Below are 16,658 nucleotides of genomic sequence, written 5' to 3'. Positions count from 1 at the left end.
TCATTACCTTTCCCAGTTGCCCAAATGAAGTAACTCTCTCCATTAAGAAACTTGAGGTGTGACTTCATTATCACCTCCAGTGCCAGAAATGGAACAGCTTAGTAAGCATAGCTTAGAGGTGTAACTGCTGCTTCTGAGGTTTCTACAGCTCATTTTGGCTTTGGAGGTTCTTAAAGGTTTCCTCATATTCACCCACTCCATCTATGCAACGGCAGTACTACTTCCACTTGTTCTACAAAGGCAACAAGGTAATGTCCTGCTGATACATAGAACAGGACTTCCTTCTTAGTATCAGGTTTGAGAAAGAGAGAGAGAAGGGGCACACATATCTTATTTCTACTGGATTGGAGAAAGGAAAAACACCAGCACAAAATTCCCGCTTCAATTTCTGTTGGTCCTGCAAGAGTCACAGCTGAGTTCAGAAATCTAATTTCTCCTAGCCTACCATCCAGGCTGTCTGTCCAGTCACAGGAAGAAGAGGTTCTCACACAGCTGGATGGCTGGTTCGTGATGCAAGATCTGTCCTGACAAGAAAGCTAGCTTGTGGGCATACTTGCAAGGAGCTGGAACTCTGATGGTACCAGGCCAATTCCAATACATGTGGCATAGTTTGAAAGTCAACCTGTAGGCCAAGAAGAAAGTATGATCCTTAATACCTTCCACCTTCAAATTGGGGTGTGATTATGTATTCATGGGTATATTACACAGCACACCTTTCAGCTTACTGGAGAACTGATGTGGCTTTTTAAAATCATTATTTTTAAATGGAATTGTTTCTGTTTTCCACTATTGGTAAGGTAAACAACACAAGGAGAAAAATGTTTTACCTCAAAAAGCACTGCAGTATCCCAGCAGAGTAGTTCTATAATCCAATTCAGAGGCACTGATTATCAAACCTGACTGTATGTCATAATCATCTGGAGCAGTTTTTAAAAATACTAATGCTTGGGCAGCCCTCAAACCTGATTATAAATTGGAATGAAGCCTGGACATAAGTGTTTTTTTTTTTTTTTTAAGATCCTCAAGTAATTTTAATGTGTAACTAGGATTAACAATCACTGCTCAAAAGATGCCATTAATGTGAAAGACATGAAAAACTCAAAGGGGAAATAATCCTGGGGTGGGCAATGACTCCATCTTAGCTAGCTGGCCAGAATTATTTGATAGTGAAAAAGTGTAAGTTACTGATGGGATCACCTCTGCATATGATCAGGGTTCAGGTTTGCAGTGTTGAGAACACAGACATAATGCGTAGGAATGCCACAGCCCTGCCGTACATGATGGGCAAGAAGGTAGAAGTCCACCCTAGAAGGAAAAAGGACACATTAGTGACATGGTCTGAGTTGCACAGATAGAGCTGGAAAGGATCTTAACACCTAAGCCTCAGGGAGATTAAGAAACTGGATCCAGAAAATACAGTGGCCCAATGAAAATTAGAACTCAGGTCTCCTGACGCAATAGGCTCCTTAAGAATGGTGCTAAATACCACCTTACCTGATTGTAGAAGGTTAAGCATCCATTAACTTAGAAAAATAATGTTCAAAGTTTTATACTTAGGAGATGAAAAGTTTTACTTGCTTCTTTTATTTAAATTTTTTTTTAAAGCTTAGTTATTTTAATAGTATAATCTCTGAAGATTCTATTCCATACCTCTCTAGGCAATCTCTCCAGGCCAATATCTAAGAAAAAGTAACTTCTACCAATTCCTCCTCAACTATCATGTTTTTCGTCACTTACCACTCGCAACTTGTTATTGTATGGTCTACCACCGTCCCAGGGGAGGGAGTCACAAAGTGCTCAGGGGCAGCCAGGTACAGGTTGGTGCTGATCTTCTTCTGAACTACAAACACCACCATCTTGGGATGATAATTCTCAAAAGCTTCAAAGCACTTCTGTAGCTGAGGAATCTCATAGCTGGCAACTGTCTTTAGTTGACCATCAGACACTCCATCACGGTACACCACTATCTTCTCTGGTAGACAGTGGTTCACCTGAAACGATACCCTGGATGAAGTAAATCACGTGACCTTGGGGCTAAGGACCACAGTCAATGAGAGGCTCACTCAAAGAGACATAGACATCGACCTAGAGACATGGAGTAGGTCTCTTAGATAACTGGGTCATGTCTGAAGGGCAGGGGGGTTAAAGTGTCTAATCATTTCAAGAATTCCTCATAGTAATAAAAGAGACCTGGGTACATTGAAGGTGTTATAAAAGCAAAATAATTAAGTTATGAGTCATGTACATACAGCTTATCCTCAAACAATATGAACAAAGTTAAAGGCAATGGTAGGAAAATTATGAGCTAAATCAATTTTCATTCTTCTTGGATGTAACAGTGATTATTATCTAAGCAAAGAACAGGGTGAACTATGGAGAAATTCTAACACATGACCAAGTACTTTTGCCACAGATCCACCACTCTCATATTTTTACATACCAACAATATACAAAGTTGCTGACAAGTAAGAGGGTCCTTGAATAAAATCCTACAATCTGGTGCAGTGAGAACCATTTTTACTATTATTTAGTAATCAGCAAACAGCTATGGTAAGTTTTCCAAAGATCCAAATCAAATTAACAGATGGCTTAAATTGGTTTGAATAATAACTTTTTCTATTTAGAGAATATAGTCATGTTCTAATTGTGTCCAAGTTCAATAGTTCAAGAAAATAAGTTCACTTCCATTTTAAACTAGAGGTATTTTGTCCATTTTAAAATTGGATTAAAAAAATTTTTTAATTAAAAAAATAATAAAAGTTAAAATAAAAATGGATTGCTGTTGTTGAATTTTATGATCTATTTATATAGCATGGAAATCAAACCCTTATTGAATCTGTTGTTTCCAAATATTTCTCTCACTTGAGTAGACTGCCTTTTCCACCTTCTTAACAGAGTCCTGTGAAGCACAAAATGTTTAAGTTTGAGGAGATCCCATTTATACATTTTGTCTTTCATTGCTCATGCTTTAGGTGTAAGGTTTAAGAAGCCACCACCTACCACCAGGTCTTGAAGATGTTTCCCTACATTTTCTTCTAGGAGTTTTATTGTTCTAGCTTTTATATTTAAGTCTTTAATCCATTTTGAGTTGATTTTTGTATAATTTGTGAGACAGGGGTCCTCTTTCTTTCTTTTGGACATGGGGATCCACTTCTCCCAGCACCATTTGTTGAATAGACTGTTCTGACCCAGCCTTGTCAAAAATCACTTTATCAGGTGTGAGAGTCTGTTTCTGAACCATCAATTTGGTTCCATTGGTCTATAAGTCGATCTTTATGCCAGTAGCATGCTGTTTTTACCACTGTAGCTAGGAAATATGATTTAAAGTCCAGAAGTAAGAGTCCTCCAACTTTATTATTCCTTTTAAGATCTTTCTGGCTATTCTGGGCCCCTTACCCTTCTAAATAAATATGATAATGGGCTTTTCCATTTCTTTAAAAAAGGCTATTGGAATTTTTGTTGGGATTACAATGAATCTATAATAATTTAGGTAGAACTGACATCTTAATGATATTTACTCTTCCAATCCATGAACATGGAATGTTGTTCTATTTATTTAGGTCTTCCTTCATTTCTTTTAGAAATGTATGATATACTTTTCTGAGTACAGGTCCTTTATGTTCTTGGTTAAGTTTATTCCTAAATATATGATTTTTTAGACACTATTGTAAATGGAATTGTTTTTCCTGATTGCCTCCCCAGATTGCTCATTACCAGTATATAGAAATACTGGGTTTTTTTTTTTAAGGTTCTGGGAGTCAAGGATTGAACCCAGGGACCTCATAGATGAGAAGCTGGTCGCTCAACCACTGAGCCACATCGACTTTCCCAAGCTGGGTTTTTTTTTTGTTTTGCTTCTTGTTTTTTTTTGTTTTTTTTTTTTCTGGAGGCACCAGGAACCAAACCCCAGACACTTCCCATGGGGGAGGTGGAAGCTCAACTACTTGAGCCACATCTGCTCCCAAGAAATGCTGATTTTTGCATATTAATCTTGTATACTGCGACTCTGCTGAACTTATTAGCTCTAGTAGCTCTGTTGTAGATTTTTCAGGACTTTCTGGGTATAGGATCGTTTCTTCTGCAAATAACAAAAGTTTTACTTCTTCCTTTCTAATTCAGAAGCCTTTTATTTATTAGCTAGAAACTCTAGCACTACACTGAATAACTGGTGCCAGTGGGCATCCCTGTCTTATGCCCGATCTCAGTGCGTAATCTTTGTCACCACTGAATACAATGTTAGCTGTAGGTTTTTCATAGATGCTTTTTATCATGTTGAGAAAATTTCCTTCAAATCCTAACTTTTGGACTGTTTTCATCAAGAAAGGATGCTGGATTTTGTCAAATACCTTTTCTGCATCAATCAAGATATCAGGGGATTTTTCTTCTTCGATTTACTAATGTGATGTATTACACTGAGTGATTTTTTGGTGTTGAGTAACACCTTGCACATTTACCTGGGATAAAAGCCACTTGGTCATGATGAATAATAAATTTTTTTTTTAAAGACTTATTTCTCGCCCCCTCTTCCAATTCCCCTGTTGTCTGCTCTCTGTGTCCATTTGCTGTGTGTTCTTCTGTGACTGCTTCTGTTCTCATTAGGTGGCTCCAAGAACCAATCCTAGGACCTTCTGGAGTGGGAGAGAAGCAATTACTCTCTTGCACCACCTCAACTCCGTTCCGCTACATCTTCTTATTTTCTCTCCTCCGTGTCTCTTGTTGCGTCATCTTGCTGCACTAGCTCTCCATGTTGGCCAGCACTTGTGCGCAAGGCGGCTTTCCTGCGCTTGGTGGCATTCCCATGCAGGGGAGCACTCCTGCATGGGGTGGCATTCCAGCGTGGGCCAGCACTCCACATGGGCCAGCTTGCTCTCACCAGGAGGCCTTGGGAATCAAACCCATACAGTAGGCAGGCGACAATCACCTGAGCCACATCCGCCTCTCTCTTGATTTTTTATTCTCAGTTTCATTTATTTCTGGTCTGATCTCTGTTATTTCATTCCTTCTGCTTGCTTTGGGAAGTTTGCTGTTCTTTTTTGAGTCCCTCCAGCTCAGTGATTAGGGCTTTGATTTTAGCTCTTTCTTCTTTTTTCACTTTAAGCACTGAGGACTAAAAATTTCCCTCTCAGCACTGCCTTTGCTATGTCATCCCATAGGTATGACATGTTGTGTTTTCATTGTCATTCATCTCAAGATATTTACTGATTTTTCTTACAATTTCTTCTTAGACCAACTGTTGACGAGTGTGTTGCGTAATTTCCATTTATTTGTGGATTTTCCATTTTCTGCTTGTTGCTGATTTCCAGCTTCGTTCCATTATGATCAAAGAAAGTGCTCTGCATAATTCTGATCTTTCTAAATTTATTAATATCTGTTTTGTGACCCAGCATATGGTCTATCCTGGAGAAAGATCCATGAACACTTGAGAAGGATGTATATCTTTCTCTTTTGGGATGCAATGTTCTGTATATGCCTTATTTTAGGTTTAGTTCATTTATCATATTATTCAAGCTCCCTGTTTCTTTATCAATCCTCTGCCCAGATGATCTATCCAATAAAGGAAGTTGTATATTGAAGTCTCCAACTATTATTGTAGAGACATGCATTTCTCCCTTCAGTTTTCCCAGTATTTGCCTCATGTAATTTGGAGTACCCTTGTTAGTTGCATACACATTTATGATGACTTCCTCCTGATGAATTGCCTCTTAAATATATAATGTCCTTCCTTGTCTCTAATAACAGCTTTGCTTTTAAAGTCTATTGCATCTGATATAAGTATTGCTACTCCGTATTTTTTCGTTGTTAGTGCATGCATAAAATATCTTTTTTAGCCTCTCACTTTGGATATATTTGTGAACCTGGGTCTGAAGTGAGTCTCTTGTAGACAGCAAAGAAATGGATCATATTTTCTTATCCCTTCTACCAGTTTGCATCTTTGATCATGAAGTTGAATCCATTAACATCCAATTAATACTGTAATGGCAGTTCTTACTTCACCCACTTTGACATTTGGGTTTTATCTGTCATATCTTACTTTCACCACTTTTTACACTTTGTTACTTTTACTGCTATAATCTTCATTTCTAGACTCTCTTCTAAGCCTTTCTCTCTCTTGTCATTTCTTTTCAGATCCCTAGTGTTTCCTGCAAAGCCAGTCTCCTGATCACAAACTCAGTTTCTGTGAATAATCTAAACTTGCCCTCATTTTTCAAAGACAATCTTTTCAGATATAAGATTCTTGGCAGGTTTTCTCTGGCAGTACCCTAAATATGTCATACCACTGTCTCCTTGCCTCCATGGTTTCTGATGATAAATCAGCATTTAATCTTACTGGGCATCCTTTGTATATGATGCATCACTTTTCTCTTGCTCTTAGGATTCTCTATCTTTGGCATTTGACATTCTGATTAGTATGTCTCAAAATAGGTCTATTAGGATTTATTTGGATGGGAGTACATTGTGCTTCTTGGACATGGATATCTATTTCCTTCAATAGAGCTGGGAAACTTTCTACCATTATTTTCTGCAATATTCCTTCTGCCCCTTTTCCTGTCTCCTTCTGAGACACCCATGACACATATGTTTGCATGTCTCTTGCTGTCATCTAGTTCCCTGGGACCCTGTTCAATTTTTTTCCATTCTTTTATCTGTTATTCATGTGTTCACTTCAGAGGCCCTGTCTCCATATTCACTGATCCTCTGCCTCTTCAAATCTGCTGTTAAATGCCTCCAGTGTATTTTTAAAATTTTTTATTTATTAAAAAAATTAAATTTTTATTGTGACTTTCATTCCCATAAGATCTACTATTTTCCAATGTATGCTTTCAAATTCTTTTTTCTGCTCACCCAGTATCTTAATGGCCTTAATCTCTTTAGCCATCTCATTTAATTTGTTAAGAAGATTGTTTGAACATATGTAATTAATTGTCTCAACTTCTTTATATCATCTGGAGGTTCAGTTTCTTCCTTTGATTGGGCTATATCTTCCTGCTTCTTTGTATGGCTTATAGTTTTTTTGCTGGTGTCTTGGCATCTGATTTACTTGATGGATTTATTCTGGGCTCAGTTTCTCTCTCTAGTCTATGGCTTTCTATTTGATTGGATTTGTGCTACAGCCCCTCTTTGAGACTTGGTTGAACTTATTTTGGAACTTTACGTTGGCTTGTATTTTAGCCCATCTGAATTTTTTCAGCTTTTTCATATGTTTCTTGCCTTTCCTCCCTTGCCAGTGACAGAGTAGGAGCTGAGGATGTGGCTGGTACTGTAAGCTGTGAGGCTGAAGCTTCCCATGTTGCCCCAGGGACTGATGAAGCTTCTCTCATCTTTCTTCCCTGCCAGGGGTAGGGACAGAGCCACAGCTGTGTACAGTCATCCAAAACTATCTCTAGTTGCCCAGAGAGATTGATGACGCTCCACACCCTTTCCTCCCCTGCCTGGGGAGAGGATGGAGCCACAGGTATGGGCAGTAAAATAAGTTTTACAGGCCAAAACTGACTGCAGTTGCCCAGAGGGACTGACAAAGCTGTCCCGGGGTGGGGACTGAGCCACAGGTGTGTCCAACAGTCTAGTCCATCTGGGCCAAAAGTGCCTGCAGTTGCCCAGGAAGTCTGACAGAACAATGCCACCCACTTCTGTCCTATTAGGGGCAGGTACGTAGCCACATGAGTGCCCAACAATCTAGTCTATGCAAGCCAAAAGCTATTACAGTTGCCTGGAGAGGCTGGTGTTGTGAGAAACCAGCCTACCTGTTCCTTATTGTAAATGTTACACCTCGTCTATTGTAGATGTTGCAATTGTTCCCTATTATAGATGATGTTGCAGTTCTAAGAGCGAACAGCTGCTTAGTAGTTTCCAATAAAACTAGGGTCAAGGCTCTCAGTTCCAGAAGCTATGAGTCCCCTGACCCTACTTTTATCTCCTCTCTTGTGTCTCTCCCTCTCTGCCCTTTACTTCTGTAAGTTCTGTATTGCCTTCCCTTTGAGCCAACCTATCACTGAGCTGATCTCAGCAACAGGTGCCCAACACCGGGCCCGAAGGGAAGAGAGCTCACAGCAACAGCGACCGGAAGGGAAGAAGGATCGCCTCAAGCGAAACTGAAGCTGGTGTAACGGTGCAGAGCCCCGAGTGGTTTGGAAAGCCTTTGAAGTCCTCGAGGTTTTGCTTCCTGTGTGGGTGCCAGCTTGACGGATGGAGCCATACCATGAGTGCCAAGAGACAACAATAAGCTCCTGTGGAACTTTTGTGAACCTCTGGTCATGCAGATGGAGAGACAGACGCTGGAAACTGCAAGGTTGGTCTCAGTCCAAAGACTAGAATGGCTTTACATCAAAGTTATCTCAGCTATAGAACTTGTTCAAGCACAGCATCATAAAGCAAGTATGGCTTGGGGACAGAAAGAGATTAAGAAAGTAACTGAGAGGAGGAAAACTGGAAAAGAAATGTTGAATTATAAAAGGAAGCAATGAAGAAATTCTAGATTAAAAGACTTGGAACTGCGTTTGTGTTTGTTCAATGTCAGTGTGTGTTGTAATTGTTTCAGTGTGGGATTGTTCGAAAAAGAAAGAAACAGGAAGGAAAAAGAGAAAGGAAGGAAAAGAGAGAGAGAAAGGAAGGAAAAGATAAAAGAGAAAGGAAGGAAGGAAAAAAGGAAGGAAGGAAAAGAGAAAGGAAGGAAGGAATGCAAAAGAGGAAGGAAAAGAGAAAGGAAGGAAAAAAGAAAGGAAGAAAAGAGAAAGGAAGAAAAGAGAAAGGAAGGAAGAAAAGAGAAAGGAAGGAAGGAATGCAAAAGAGGAAGGAAGAGAGAGAGAGGAAGGTAGGAAGAGAGAGAGAAAAAGGAAGAAAGGAAGAGGGGGAAAAAAGAGAAAGGATAAAATGAAAGATGTAAAAGTCAAGCAAATATTTAAAAAGGTAAAAAGTTTATGGGAATGCTAAACAAAATGTTATAAGGTGTATTTTGTCCTAAAAACAAAATGGTTAATATGTAGATATGCAGGACAGAACGAGTATGCACATAGCAAGTTGTGAAAGTATTGTGATAATATTCAGTGACTTAATGTGTTTTGTAAAAGTAAAACAAGTCTGAATGAACATAAAAAGTACAAAAACTGTGTGAAAAGGTCAGCAATGGACTTGTGCAGTTCTTCAAGACTTTCTGCCCTGGCCTGATGGCAATGAATCTGGCTGCATAGAAGAAATCTGTGGCAGTGACCCTACTAAAAAACATCAGGGACAGTGGTATTTTAAGGGCCTAGAAAAGGCAAACAATTGGGACAAGCTGTAAGGTTCCTCCTGCTCGATCATATTCTTAAATGTTGTTCAGTTGGGTAAGACAGAGCTATATTCTCTGCTGTAATTGATAAATACAATGTTTTCTCACATTAGTGGAGTTTGCAATGACTAAGCCTGTGAATTGGATGTGGCCAGCACTAATATTGAGTACTGGTCTATATAGCCTTGTCAGTTGGGAATTTTAAGCCCATGTGAAATGAGTCTTCATTAAATGTCTGCTGGTTGGAATTCTTATTGTTTGTTGTTGTATAATCTACAGTAGTTACGGATTAAGAATAAAATGCTTGAATACTAATCAGAACTTTAATAATGAAACATATTGAGTACTTAAGTGATTTGATTAACTGTAAGTGATATAGAAATAGACCCTGTTGAATGTATTCAGAAACAATTTAATGAGTATTGTTCAAACCTAAAAGTGAAAAAATCATGCAGGAAGCTTTGATAATCAGTGAACCAACACCTTATGGGTCAGGACATTGATGTTTCTGGTCAGCTGCTGGTTCAGGACTTCCTAGTCATAAGTTAGACGTTGCAAAGCACTGGAAAAGCATTTTATCTAGCAGAACACTTATTGAAATATATCTAGTTTTTGTGTGACCCCCTAGACGTAAAAACAAAAAGGGGGAAATGTTGTGGGAAACTGGCTTACTTGTTCCTTATTGTAAATGTTACACCTTTTCTATTGTAATGTTGCAGTTGTTAGATGTTGCAGTTGTTCCCTATTATAGATGATGGTGCAGTTCTAACAACAAACAGCTGCTTGGTAGTTTCAATAAATACAAGGTAGAAACGAGGGTCGAGACTCTCAGTTCCAGAAGCTGTGAGTCCCCTGGTCCCACCTTTATCTCCTCTCTCTTGTCTCTGTCTCTTTATTTCATAAAGTTCTGTTTTGCCTTCCCTTCCAGCCAACCTATCGCTGAGCTGATTGCAGCAGGCTGGTGCAGGTCCCCCCAGTTTCTTCCCTGCCAGAGGTGAGGCTAGAAACCAGGCTAGGGCAGCAATCCTGCTCAAACTCTTCCAAAATCGTGAACAGATGGGGAACGCTACCCCACTCATTCTATGAGGCCAGTGGCACCCTCATACCAAAGCTAGGTAAAGATACTACAAGAAAAGAAAATTACAGATCAGTATCTCTTATGAATATAGATGCAAAGGTCCTCAACAAAATTGCAGCAAATCCAATCCAACAACATATTAAAATAATTACATACCATGATCAAATGGGTTTTATTCCAGGTATGCATGGGTGGTTCAACGTTAAGAATCAACTAATGTAATATACCACATTAACAAAACAAAAGGGAAAAATACAGGATCATCTCAATTGACAAAGAAAAGGCATTTGACAAAATCCAGCATCCTTTCTTGATTAAAAAACAAACAAAAAACACTTAGAACACTAGCAAGAGACAGAAACTTCCTTAACATGATAAGGGGCATTGATTATATTACTTCTAGAGGTAAAATCATATTCAATGGTGAAAACCTCAAAGCTTTCTCTCCAAGGTCAAGAACAAGACAAGGAGGCCCACTATCAACACTGTTCTTCAAGATGGTACTGAAAGTTCTAGCCAGAGTGGATAGGCAAGAAAAAGATAATAAAAGACACCCACATTGGAAAGGAAGAAATAAAACTTTCACTATTTGCAGATGACATGATACTGTATGTAAAAAATCCTGAAAAACATATAACAAAGCGACTAGAGCTAATAAGTCAGCAAAGTGGCAGGGCACAAGATCAACAAGCAAAAATCAGTAGTGTTTCTGTACACTAATAATTATCAAGCTGAGGGAATCATGAAAAAAATTCCATTTACCATAGCAACTAAAAGAATCAAATATCTAGGAATAAATTTAACCAAAGATGCAAATAACCTGAACCTGGAAAATGACAGAATTTTGCTAAAAGAGATCAAAGAAGATCTAAACAAATGGAGGGACAGTCATGCAAATGGATTGGAAAACTATTCTTCTTTTTAAAGATTTATTTATTTCTCTCCCTTTTCCCACCCTTTCCCCCCGGCCAGTTGTCTGCTCTCTGTGTCCATTCGCTGTGTGTTCTTCTGTGTCCACTTATACTCTTGTCAGTGGCACCAGGAATATGTGTCTTTTTGTTGAGTCATCTTGCTGCATCAGCTCTCCGTGGCAGGCTGCACTTTTTTTGTGCTGGGTGGCTCTCCTTACAGGGCATACTCTGTGCGTGGGGTTCACCCACGCAGGGGACATCCCCGCATGGCACGGCACTCCTTGTGCGCATCAGCACTGTGCATGGGCCAGCTCACCACATGGGTGGACTATAGTTAATAGTACAATTTTAATATTCTTTCATCAATTGTAACAAAGGTATCACACTAAAGCGAAGTGTTAACAGGGGGGTATATAGGAACACAATTTCTTATGTGGTTTTCCTATAAACCCACTGAAGGGGAAGGGGAAGGAAGACGAGGTCAAACACAATTTCAGCAAATGGTGAGTGTAGGTGGCACAGACAGAGGCCTGGAAGATCCCCACAAACCAATAATCATCTGCTCAGGGTTAATTCTCTACCCCAACCTCCCCCATTTCTGCTGAGAATAGGGAAGTGATGGAAGAACTGATATGAAGAACCCACACAGTTTCATCAAATCTAGAGGTTATCTGGAACTTCTTACTCCAAAGGTGGTATCTGGTCCACTCCCTCCTTGTTCCAGAGTCAAACACCAGCTAAACTTGTCTAGTCCCAAGGCTGCCATATTCACAGCTGTATCAACAGCAAGAGAGACTGTGCTAACCAGATGTGGGTTAAAACTCCTTAAAACACAGGGCAGGTAACAGACCAACTAACATCTGGCAATTAATTTTCCATGAGAGATTAGGCAAAGGCAGATACTAAGAATGTACCTTGCTTTTTATTTTCACACCTCAGTGGAAGGAAACACTGATGCTCAGACTTACATATTAGGTTTGAGTGGCCTATAAGTACCCAAGTAGAGAGGTCAACTAAGCAGTTTGAAATGTAGTCTAGGAGCTCAGATGAAAAGTACGGGCTAGAGCAGTGGTTGTCAAAGTGTGCTCTGAGGACCCTTCCCAGCGGTCCGTGAGAGACTTTTAGGGAGCCAAAAGATCAAAACTATTTTCATAATACTACTACCACTCTTATTTGCCTTTTAAAATTCTCATTTCCTCACAAATAGAACTTTCCAGAGAGTAATACATATCACAATAAACTGAATGCAAACAGAAAATGCATCTGCTTTTTAAAAATGTAAAACAATTTTAGTTTAAAAAATGTAAAACTATAATTTTTTAAAGAACAAACTGATTATTGGACTTCCGGCAAGATGGTGGCTGAGTGAGCTTGCCTTGCCGTCTCTCCTGGGAAGAGGCAGCTGGGCACCGCTGGAGGTTCTCCGGGACCAGGCTTTTTCAGGATTTTTTCAGGGCAGGAAGTGTCTGGACATCGATTTGGTGGGAAGGTAACAGAAAGGACTGGTCTATAAGATATAATTTGGGACTTTTCAGGAGGGGGAGGCAAGATGGCGGCTGAGTGAACTTCCCGGTTACTAGCTCCTGGAGGGAATCGGCTGGGAGGCGTCGGAGACTCTTTGGGACCGGCTGTTTCGGGATTTTTCCTGGTCCGGAGGTGTCTGGACATCGATATGGAGGGAAGGTAACAGAGAGGATCCATCTGTGAAATATACACGGAGATCCCAGCTACGTGTGGAGGACTCCCTCCTTGGGTAGGCGGAGCCGAGGCAGCTAGCACCGCGGCGGACGGCGGGCGGGAGAGCCGAGCCCCGCTGCGCCGCGCCGGGCGGCGGGCGGGAAAGCCGAGCCCAGCCGAGCCCAGCCGAGCCGCGGCGGGAGGGGAAGCCAAGCACAGCCGAGCTGCGGCGGGCGGCGGGCGGGGGACCGGAGCCCAGCTGAGCCCAGCCGAGCCTGGCGGCGGGGTTTCTGTTCTTTGGTTTATTTTTATATTTTTTTATTTTTTTAATTTATTTTATTTTTTGTTGTTGTTGTTGTTCTTGTTGTTCTTTTTTTTTTTTTCAATCCTCTCATTCTTGTCCCCAATATTCTTCTTACACTATCTTACCTTAACAATACAATAGGTCCTACAGGAAATACCTCACATTTGCTGGGTTTCCTCACCCTCCACTGCCTCATTTCTCTGTGAATAGATTTAGCCTATCTACACTATCCCCTTTCCCCTACAACTTGATATCCTCCACCATCTGCTATCTCTCCTATATTCCATCTCCCTTTCTTTGATCCACAAAGTGTCTAACTCTTAATTTCTAATACCTTTGTTTAGTTTTCCATCTGGTATTCGTCCCTGAAACTATTACCTTTCTTTTCTCTTTCCCTCTCTCACGAAAACCATAGCCTCTTAGTACGTACCACATTCCTCCCATATTCAGTCGTCTACCTCATTATAGGAACTTTCCTACTACTATAACTCTACACAATTTACATGATCTAACCTCCATCCTCCCAGAACTCATATTGTTGCTTTGTAAACATATATCACCAATACTACTTCACACTTTTTCCTTCCTTACACAATTGACTTTCCCCAGCACTAATACTTTCCTTTAAACTGAGCTTAACTAGCAATAAGAAATTGGAATAAGAAGAACAAAGTGACAAAGAGAAGATATAACACTTACGCAATAACAACAACTAATTAATCTCCACGACTAGACAAAGAAGCTAAGGAACTGATTAAACCCGTCAAGAAAAAATGTTGACAAGACAGCAACAAAAATCTACAAACCAAACCAGTAATCAGGAAAACATGGCTGAATCCAATCAACAAACTGAAAATCAGGAAGGGGGGCAGGACTTCGCACAAGCAATGAAAGATCTCAGAACACTTATCACCGACAAATTTGATGAAGTAATGAAAGAGGTTAACAGCGTGAAGACAACACTTGGAGGGGAAATTGCAGACATGCGCAAAAAAATAACAGATATGATGGAAATGAACACCACAATTCAAGAAATCAAAAATACACTTGCAGCAAATATCAGCAGACTAGAAGAGGCAGAGCAGAGAATTAGTGATGTGGAAGACAGTGCATTGGAAATCAAACAGATAGTAGAAGTGGTCAATAAAAAGGTAGAAAAAATCCAGATAGGACTTAGGGACCTGAATGATAACGCAAAACGCTCAAACATACGTATTATAGGCATTCCAGAAGGAGAAGAGAAGGGAAAGGGGTCAGAAGGAGTGTTGCAGGAAATAATGAATGAGAACTTCCCAAATCTACTGAAAGAGACAGATGTACATATCCAAGAAGCACAGCGCACTCCACTGGTCATAAACCCCAACAGGCCCACCCCAAGACATATACTTGTCAAATTATCCAATGCTCAAGACAAAGAAAAAATTCTAAAAGCAGCAAGAGAAAAGAAAACCATCACATACAAGGGAAACTCCATAAGATTAAGTGCTGATTTCTCATCTGAAACGATGGAGGCAAGAAGGCAGTGGTATGATATAGTCAAGGTACTAAAGGAAAAAAATCTCCAACCAAGAATACTCTATCCAGCTAAACTAGCATTCAAAAATGATGGAGAGTTCAAAATATTCACAGATAAACAGAAACTGAAAGAGTATATCAACAAGAAACCTCCCCTTCAAGAAATTCTTAAGGGAATTCTGCAGGAAGAAAGGAAAAAACAGGACAGTCAGAGATGGAGGAGAGTGTAAAAACAACAAGAAAGACAAAAATAGAAGGGGAAAATAAAATAATACAAACAAAATATAACAAACACAAATCCAACCAAAATATGGCAACCATAAATAACTCTCTAAACGTAATAACACTGAATGTCAACGGATTAAACTCACCTATCAAAAGATTCAGACTGGGACACTGGATAAGGAAATACGACCCATCTATATGCTGCCTACAAGAGACACATCTTAGACCCAGAGACTCATGGAGGTTGAAAGTGAAGGGCTGGAAAACAATCATACAAGCAAACAACAACCAAAAAAAGGCAGGAGTAGCTATATTAATATCAGACAAAATAGACTTTAAATGCGAAACAATTGTGAGAGACAAAGAAGGATACTATATTTTAGTGAAAGGGACAATTTGTCAAGAAGATCGAACAATCATAAATATTTATGCTCCTAACAAGGGCGCCTCTAAATATGTGAGGCAAACGCTGGAAAAACTAAGTGAAAGAATAGATGCATCTACAATTATAGTGGGGGATTTTAATACACCACTATCAACTCTGGACAGAACATCTCAAAAGAGAATCACTAAAGAAAGAAAACATTTGAACAGTATATTAGAAGAGCTGGATCTAATAGACATATATAGATCATTACACCCAAACACAGCAGGATATACATTTTTCTCAAGCGCACATGGAACATTCTCCAAGATTGACCATATGCTAGGCCACAAAGAAAGGCTTAATGAATTCAGAAAGATCGAAATCATACAAAACAATATTTCTGACCACAGTGGAGTCAAGCTGGAAATTTGCAAGGAACAGAGACCCAGACTTCACATGACAATTTGGAAATTAAACAGCACACTCTTAGAAAAACAGTGGGTCAAAGAGGAAATCTCAAAAGAAATCAATGACTACCTTGAAACAAATGATAATGATAACACAACATACCAAAATTTATGGGATGCAGCAAAAGCGGGTACTGAGAGGGAAATTTATAGCCATAAATTCATATATCAAAAAAGAAGAAAGAGCAGAAATTGAAGAATTAACTGCACATTTGAAGGAATTAGAAAAACAACAACAAAGTAACCCAACAGGAAGAAGAAGGAAGGAAATAACAAAGATAAGAGCAGAACTAAATGAAATAGAAAATAAGAAAGCACTTGAAAAAATAAACAAGACCAAGAGCTGGTTTTTTGAGAAGATCAACAAAATTGACAAACCTTTAGCGAGACTAACAAAGAAAAAAAGAGAAAAGATGCAAATACACAAAATAAGAAATGAGAAAGGTGATATCACCACTGACCCCACAGAAATAAAGACTACCATAAGAGGATACTTTGAAAAACTATATTCCAACAAAAATGACAATTTAGAGGAAATGGACAAATTCCTAGAAATACATAAGCAGCCCATACTGACGAAAGAAGAAATTGATGATCTTAACAAACCAATCACAAGCAAAGAGATAGAATCAGTCATTAAAAATCTCCCAACTAAGAAGAGCCCAGGGCCAGACGGCTTCACAGGTGAATTCTACAAAACATTCCGGAAAGAACTAACACCAATCCTGTTGAAACTATTCCAAAAAATCGAAACAGAAGGAACACTGCCTAATTCCTTCTATGATGCCAACATTACCCTAGTACCAAAGCCAAACAAAGACACCACAAGAAAGGAAAATTACAGACCAA

The 16,658-nt window shown here is 39.5% G+C and overlaps 1 protein-coding gene across 1 annotated transcript in view; it reads right to left on the bottom strand.

Annotated features, from left to right (window-relative positions):
* Positions 1–363: 363 nt before the first annotated feature.
* The window catches only part of PIWIL2 (piwi like RNA-mediated gene silencing 2), a 140,694-nt gene continuing 124,399 nt past the window's right edge, over positions 364–16,658 (bottom strand). The window contains exons 21-23 of the mRNA XM_004460246.5: positions 1,738–1,991; positions 1,198–1,305; positions 364–622 (exon numbers count right to left, since the gene is read on the bottom strand). Coding sequence (XP_004460303.2) covers positions 466–622; positions 1,198–1,305; positions 1,738–1,991 — 519 coding nt within the window. The 3' untranslated portion in view covers positions 364–465. The remainder of the gene's footprint in view (positions 623–1,197; positions 1,306–1,737; positions 1,992–16,658) is intronic.

Source organism: Dasypus novemcinctus, chromosome 29 (assembly GCF_030445035.2).
Source record: "Dasypus novemcinctus isolate mDasNov1 chromosome 29, mDasNov1.1.hap2, whole genome shotgun sequence".
NCBI lineage: Eukaryota > Metazoa > Chordata > Mammalia > Cingulata > Dasypodidae > Dasypus > Dasypus novemcinctus.
Note: the sequence above shows the minus strand (reverse complement) of the source record. Positions and strands in the feature narration are given on the sequence as shown.